The sequence below is a fragment of the Nicotiana tabacum genome, chromosome 2 (assembly GCF_000715075.1).
Source record: "Nicotiana tabacum cultivar K326 chromosome 2, ASM71507v2, whole genome shotgun sequence".
NCBI classification, from domain to species: domain Eukaryota; kingdom Viridiplantae; phylum Streptophyta; class Magnoliopsida; order Solanales; family Solanaceae; genus Nicotiana; species Nicotiana tabacum.
This window is the reverse complement of record NC_134081.1, coordinates 76114515-76122168: the sequence shown is the minus strand read 5'-3', so window position 1 is coordinate 76122168 and position 7654 is coordinate 76114515. Positions and strand designations below refer to the sequence as shown.

The 7654-nt window shown below is 37.7% G+C and overlaps 1 protein-coding gene across 4 annotated transcripts; it reads left to right on the top strand.

Annotated features, from left to right (window-relative positions):
• The first annotated feature begins 488 nt into the window (after positions 1-488).
• Positions 489-7156, top strand: LOC107791883 (WEB family protein At5g55860). Of its 4 annotated transcripts, XM_075234670.1 has the most exons (5): positions 557-1141; positions 1627-1771; positions 2080-2414; positions 4368-4563; positions 5102-7156. In XM_075234670.1, the coding sequence occupies exons 4-5, from the start codon at positions 4393-4395 to the stop codon at positions 6959-6961; spliced, it is 2031 nt and encodes a 676-aa protein (XP_075090771.1). In that variant the 5' UTR covers positions 557-1141; positions 1627-1771; positions 2080-2414; positions 4368-4392; the 3' UTR covers positions 6962-7156. The 4 variants fall into 4 exon arrangements, with proteins under 4 accessions (XP_075090768.1, XP_016469512.2, XP_075090771.1 ...); XM_016614026.2 differs by lacking the exon at positions 2080-2414 and having other exon boundaries at positions 546-1141; XM_075234672.1 differs by lacking the exon at positions 1627-1771 and having other exon boundaries at positions 578-1141.
• The last annotated feature ends 498 nt before the right edge of the window (positions 7157-7654 follow it).

Genomic DNA, 7654 nt, shown 5'->3' with positions numbered 1-7654 from the left:
GCAAAGAAGGTAAGATACACGAACTTGATGTAAATAAGGAAGGGAAATCGGTATAGTTGTAAGGAATCTTTAGTCATAAATGTATTCGTTACGGTAATATATGATAACGAACAATCAATACAATTAATACCATTAGTAAGTCCAAAATAACAATGAGAACCATTATAATTGTACGCTCTTATATAAGGACAGAAATCTCATTTGTAATTATAAGTTAAGATTATTATTGAAATCCACACTATTATTCTTTGTTTATTTCTCCAAACTTTAAGCCTTAATTTTGGGGAGTGATTATTAGTTCATTTCTTATTTTTCTTTGTTGATCATTTCTATTTTTTGATCTATTCTTTTAAAATTGGGAAAAAAGTGAAGTAAGTCTTGGTTATCAATAAATATTGACTTTGAACCAAAAATCTATTTTTGGTTCCAAAAATTTGGTCAAACAAACTAGTATAAATTTGAATAAAATCTTAATAATTGAGGATGACATAGCTAATCCAAATATTATTACCCTATCTTTAGCAACCTTTGTCTTTGTGCGTCTTCTTTTTCACCCAGCCTTTGCGTGCTCAGAGACAGAGTCAGCCTTTGGACGGTGCCATTTGCTGACTTGGACTCTCTTTCTCTCCCTCTGTGTCTCTCCCTCTCTCTCCTCTCTGATTAGCTGATAGTATACATTCCTATATTTGTCTTTCAACACAGCTTTTTTAGCTTTTTCTAACTTTCAAACCATCACCCACCCCTCTCTCTCTCAGAGCAGTGAACAATTCCTGTCTTTACCGTTTGAATTTTCTGCTTCTCTCTATCTCGGATGTTGCAACTACCCATGCTTATTTTTTTTCCTCTTTTCACTATCCAAACACTTTTTCCTTTCATCCTAGTCTCTGCAAAATTCCTTTCTTTTTTCCTTCTTGGAGATTAAAGACTAGAAAGGAGTGTTTGGTTTATGTTGTTTAGTAAAAGTATTGACTTTTGGACATCCGTTTAGTTGGGTCAACCACTTTCGCCTATTTCTTCAGAATTTACTGTTGCCATATCGACCCTTTTGGGATTCAAGAGATTGACGATTTTTTTTCTAGGGTTTATGGATGTACCCTTTTCCCCCTCTTTCGTACATGATTAGGGCTCGAGTTATCATTAGGTAAGTTCTTTTCCCTCTTTACCCTTTGCTTGCCTACTTTTTTTAACCTTTGTTGATATTATTGTTTTTTTTGTTGTTGTTAAATTTGCTAAATTTGAAGTCCTTTTTAGACTTGGTGATAGAATTTGGTCCGTGTAGTTGCTCTTGTTCTGGTTGGTAAGTGGTAATTGAGAAATGTGACGATTTTTCTTTTTGTCGTACTCACATCTCGTGATGATTATAAATTAAATGATAGTATTAGTTTCTGATTAGATATTTTTGCGTTATGTTTTAAATTTCCTCTAATTTTATGAGCTTCTGGTTGAGGCATAGTTGTTGTGTAATTTGTTTTATGAGTTTCATAAGTTTGCATCCTTTAGTAGGATTTGATGCGTTCCACTCACTAAGTTGCTATTTTAACCTTTTAGAAGTAGGTGATATGTACATATGCAGTTTTATGCACTAAAATGATTTTCTTGCTTACTTTAACTATTTACCAATATCAGACTTCAAATTTAGTTGACCCTAAAAATGTCGAGAAGGCACGTTTGTATATGCAACTGATGCTGATTGCGATCTTAGACGGTGGAGCGCTGAAATGAGTGGCGATCGTCTCTGGCGTAGTGTACAGTGTCAGTGATAGTTGTAGAGGTATTTGCTTTTGTCCACTAAATTGGCATCTGTTTCTCTGTTTGTTTCACTTCCAAAAATGAATGTGTAGGTAGCTAATTGCAATCCATGATGCTGGATACACTTAGAGAAACTGAGTTTTCTAGTTCGGAAAGTTTCTGCGTTGTTTCGTGTGGAGTTTATTTGATTTTACATTCACATGCTGATTGGTTATTCTTATATCCAGGAGAATGTCGGGCTATAACAAAGTTTAATTTTCGTTGCCATTTTGTGCCAAATAGAATTGTAATACATTAGCCTTGCTATATCTCTTGTGTAATCTATTTCAGCCTTGGCATGATTCGCCACAAAATTACAATATGACTCTAAGACAAACACGGTGCAAAATGGGTTCTGTCAGAAGAAAATCTTATTGTATTGGGAAGCATTTGAAGATTTGATTACTCCAATTTAATTGTTAAAATCCCCGAAGAAAGCCTCAATGCAATATTTGCATTAGCATGTCGTGGCAGAGACAATTTCTTCAACGGGATTTTGACATCTTCATACTTTCACACCCTCAGATACACCAAAGCAGAGTTCAATATAGTGGTTTTGCTTTTAACTTGAGAAGTACGGCAACCAAACTCAGCGTGAATACTTTTGATTTCACTAATGACTTAATGTAAGTGCTAATCTAAGGTGGCTTATCATTTTCAAGTCAGTTATGTTTTTGTCATATAGGAAACTTCGGAGGTTTTAATAAGTGGTGATATGGCGCTTTCAGTGTTTCCAAAGGCGCGCTTAAAGCCCTAAAGCGAGGCTCAAAACATGTTGAGCGCTTCGCCTCGCTTTGTGGGCGCTTCAGTGTCCCATCAAGGCTCTTAGGCATACTTTTCCTTGCCCAATGAGTGTAATCCTGAAAAGTGTCTACGCGACACTGGACGATTGATATTTCATTTTATCGTAATTTTTTTTTTAATTTTTTTGTCCATATATTTGTTATTCATGCTTATAATTATTGGTCTTGGACTACATATACATATTTTTACTTTTTCTCCCGTTGCGCCTTTTTTAATTAAAGCCCACGCTTTATTTGCGCTTTGCGCTTAAAGCCCCAACAATGCCTTAGAGCTTTTCTGCGCTTTTCGCCTTTGATAATACTGGGTGCTTTTAGTGGCTAGAATTGGAGATTAGAGTGATCGATTTTGAGGAATGAAGTACATTTTATAAACATGCACCCCATGTATACAGACAGCTGTCTGAGTATAACTTAACATGGCATTTTCCATATGAAAGAAAAGTCGAAAGCAGTCTACTCTTCTCAATGTGGCAAAAGGAAAGTGTCTTTCTATTCATGCAGCTCAAAGGAGCAGGAAAGAATGCTTGATAAGATTTTCATATCTGTGGTTTGTTTCCCTATGATGTGCTGTGAAAGGCACAAGGGTGCTAGTATCTGGGTAGTATACTAACACATGCTACAGGCAAATAAGCCGTTGCAGTGGCTGGTGGAATGGATGAGTATCTATAAGATTGGTACAGCGCACCTAGTTGAAGCAACTAAATGGCTTTTACACATTCGTCCGAAAAACTAGAATAATGGTTTTTGAGTGTTAAGGTCAAAGGATGCAACATTTCAACCTGGATGGGTCAACCACAAGATTGATGGTTGAATGTAGTGGACATGTGATAGTTTAAGACAATACCTGACATTTAATTCTCTTTATTGGGTGTTATTCTAGATCCTCACCTGTATTTTACATCTATGTTGCATGTACGCGTGTACAATTACAGGTACAAATCCCATTAAGTGCGCTTGTAACTTTTTGGTACGCGTATGTGTAGTCTTTTCCAATTTGTACTGTAATTTGAAGAATCTGCATGACATACCAATGCCATGTCACACCTGTTTGACATGTGTATGACAAGGCAAATGAAAGGATCCATGTAACATAGTTGGCCATGACAGATCATTGATGATTGACCTAGTCTAATGTACCACCATCGTGTTCTCATCCATTATTTTGCAGTAAGTGGATTCTATCATGGCAAGTTTTTTTTTGACAATCTCAAACATATTTCAGTCTTAGTAGTTGAGGTCTTGAGGAGGAATAATTTAGCTGCAGTGATGAACTAAGAATGTTGATTGATTGGTTCTTGTAACATCTTTTGGTAGATAATTGTAGCTTAAAACACATTGAATTAGGTTTCAATATCCTTGGGGAAGGGGATAGGTGCCATAAGGAAAAGAATTTCAACTCATCTCCATAAGTTGAATTTCTCCATCGTCTTGAGTTCTTGGTTTACGCTTTTCTAATCTTCCCAGTCTCAGCACTGCTTGAATGATTTTGTGTGCTTGCTTTTCAATGTATGTGAATGGACTATAACATGCTTTCCAAAGCTGTACTCATCCTATCTGTACTATATTTCAATGAGGAGAATAACCAAAAGGGGAATCAAATGTTAAGATTTTCAAGTAGGAGGAGGGACTCATATTTAACTATAGCTTGTATTGCATGATGACCACTTGTAAACTGATGTATCTCGAGCTTCTATATTATTCTTATCTAATAGGTTGAAAAACTCTGACTGTGTTTTTAATCACTCCCAGTCAACTTTTCTTTGCTTTTCTTGGTAGGTGATTGAGTCAAAAAGATCAAAATATGGTTGCAAAAGACCATAAAAAACCCACTGGATCTCCTAATGTACAAGTTGGAGAAATAGATACAAGTGCACCATTCCAGTCTGTTAAAGATGCTGTTAACCTGTTTGGGGAAGGTGCTTTCTCAGTGGAAAAACCAGCAATCAAGAAGGCAAAACCTCAGTCCGCAGAGGTATATGATAATGTGGTTCAAATATGTATCATTATCCTGACTGGAAAAGTTAGATGTTTTTATTGCGTCTTACTTTATCCGTGCTGCTTGTAGTAAATGATCGTTTTATGATTAAGATTGATTATTAACTTATTATACAAGGAAAAGTGAGAGAATGAACTTCTAATCCAAATTTCCTTTTGCCTAGTAAACACACTAATATTCTTGTTATCAAGTAAATTATAAAGATTTGTGCATGCACGCATCTCCATCTATTCATCAAAGTTTTGTCCTGTATATGCATCCTTGAAGCACCTTCTTTCTTGATTAATTTAAAAGTTTACACAACGGTAATTAATGACTTGGGTAGTGTGTATAAAAAATATTCTGCTTCATTTTTAGACTTTCAGAACTTTTTCTCTTTGGAGTACTGAATGTAATAGGCATTAGGTGCTCTGAAGTGACTGAATACAGACTATTTTAATCTAAGCATTGGTTAGTGTCAGGGTCTGCAACCAGATAGCCTCACCTTAGTACCATTATTTTTTCTTTCTTTCAGAGGGTATTGGCAAAGGAAACACAGCTTCACTTGGCCCAGAAAGAGCTAAACAAGTTGAAGGAACAGTTGAAAAATGCTGAAACTACAAAAGACCAAGCACTCACCGAACTTGAAAGGGCAAAACGGACTGTTGAGGACCTCACCCACAAGCTAAAACTTGTCTGCGAGTCAAAGGATTCAGCTATAAAGGCAACAGAAGCAGCAAAGAGTCAGGTTAACCAACTTGAAGAAGCAATTGATGGCTCTGTTATTGGGAATGATGGTTCTTGGAAGGTGGATCTGGAAACTGCGAGAGAAACGTATATGGCTGAAATAGCTGATCTTAATACCGCTAAACAAGAGCTTAGGAAAATCCGTCAGGATTGTAATACATCTATGGAAGAAAAAGCTGTCGCTATTGAGCAGGCAGCAGAAGCTGAGCGTACTGCGAAAGCAAACGTGGAAAGAGCTCGTGAACTCTCCAAGGAAATAGCAGCTGTCCAGGAGTCAATTGATCAGCTAAAACTTGCCTGTGTGCAGGAGCGGGAAGAGGAAGCAAAGATTTATGCTGAAAAGGATGTTCAGAAGCAGTCCTACAAGGCTAAACTTGAAGAGTCAGCAGAGAAGTTACTTGCGTTGAGGAAAAAAACCAATGGGGATATAGCCAGGAGTCTGGAAGCACAATTGGCTGAAACAACATCCGAAATTGAAGCTCTGCGAAAAGAGATGGATAGCACGAAGTCTTCTGACCTTGATACAGTGACAGCTGTTACTGCAGAGCTGGATGATGCTAAGGAATCACTGCATAAAGTGGCAGAAGAAGAGAGCACTCTGCAGACCTTGTTAGAGACCCTTAAACTGGAGCTGGAGAGTGTGAAGAAAGAACATTCTGATCTGAAAGAGAAGGAGGCGGAGACAGAATCACTTGCTGTGGGTCTGCACATCAAGCTCCGGAAAGTCAAATCTGAGCTCGAAGTAGCAGTTGCAGAAGAATCCAGAGCAAGAGGGGCTTCCGAAGAAATGATCTCTACTCTCCACCAGCTGACCTTGGAGACTGAAAATGCCAAGCTTGAAGCTGAAGAGATGAAAAAGCAAGCAGAAGAATTAAAGAGAGAAGCAGAAGCCACTAGAATGGCGTTTGAAGAAGCAGAAAAGAAGCTTAAAGTGGCGATGGAAGAAGCTGAAGAAGCAAAATCAGCTGAGGCTGGGGCTCGTGATGAAATTAAGATTTTATCTGAAAAGAACACGACTGCACGTTCCTCAATGTCCGAGTCTGGTTCTCGTGTCACTTTATCAAAAGACGAATTTGACTCTTTGAGCCGCAAAGCTGAAGAATTTGATAAATTAGCAGAAATTAGAGTGGGAGCTGTAATAGCTCAGGTAGAGGCTGTGAAAGCAAGTGAGAATGAGGCCCTCAAGAAGTTGGATGCTACTCAGAAGGAGATTGATGATATAAAAAGTGCTACTCAGGAAGCATTGAAGAAGGCAGAGATGGCAGAAGCTGCCAAGAAGGCCGTAGAAGGGGAGCTTAGAAGATGGCGAGAACGTGAGCAAAAGAAGGCAGCCGAGTCAGCTTCTCGTATTCTTGCTGAACAACAGATGAACTACGGATCATCTCCTCAGGGTTACAGAGTTGAGAAGGAGAAGCCATCGGAGAAGTTCACGGAGTCACATTCAAAGATGCACCCACCACCAGTGGAAACCTGGAAGCAAAGCTCACATGAGCAGATAACAGAATCGCGCAAGTTGCAGAAAGCAAAGACATCTGTGTCAAAGAAGAAAGTATTGATGCCTAATATCAGCGGCATTTTTCACAAGAAGAAAAACCAAGTAGAGGGAAGTTCTCCTTCATATCTGCCTGGAGAGAAGCCTGTTTGGTAGCACTTTGCCAAAATTGTGTGGTGGAGAGGAGCCGGTCTATATGCCATGTATTGTGTATATCTGAAACCTGTGGAACGGCATTTTCTTTTTCCTTTCACTTTTGGTATTTATTTGTGTGTGTGCAAGTAAGTTATTAAGAGTTATATGCAATTGACTCGCATAAATAAGATGCTTACAAGACTCTTTTCTTGACCATCCTCAACTTCCACGGAAAAGGTAAAATATATGCACATCAAAATACAGCTTACAAGTCTTTTTCCCCCCTTTTATGTTACTTGCTCCTGCTAATATCTGTGTTCATTTTTTACTAGGAATGATCAATAAGAGAGTCTTGTTTAATACTAGTAGTATTTATCAAGAAACATGTTGGGTCAACGAAATTGATCTAATCATATAATTTAATTGATGGCTAATTAAAACATTAAGCTCCCTAATAGCCATTAGAAAACCGATGATATACATGGGTTTGGTGTGATACTCTCATACCAAATAAACGTTGAGGGACTTAGGGTAAGACGAGATTACGTCAAAGCCCTGTAAGACATTTTCAACAATTGAAGCACTGTAATTATCTTTTTAGTCATTTTTAAAAAAATGCCACTTTCTTTATTTAGTAGAAAACTCTTTAATTTCGATATCCCCATAACATGTTAACACAATAAAGATTCAAAAGTTTTTCTTACTTTCTTAAAC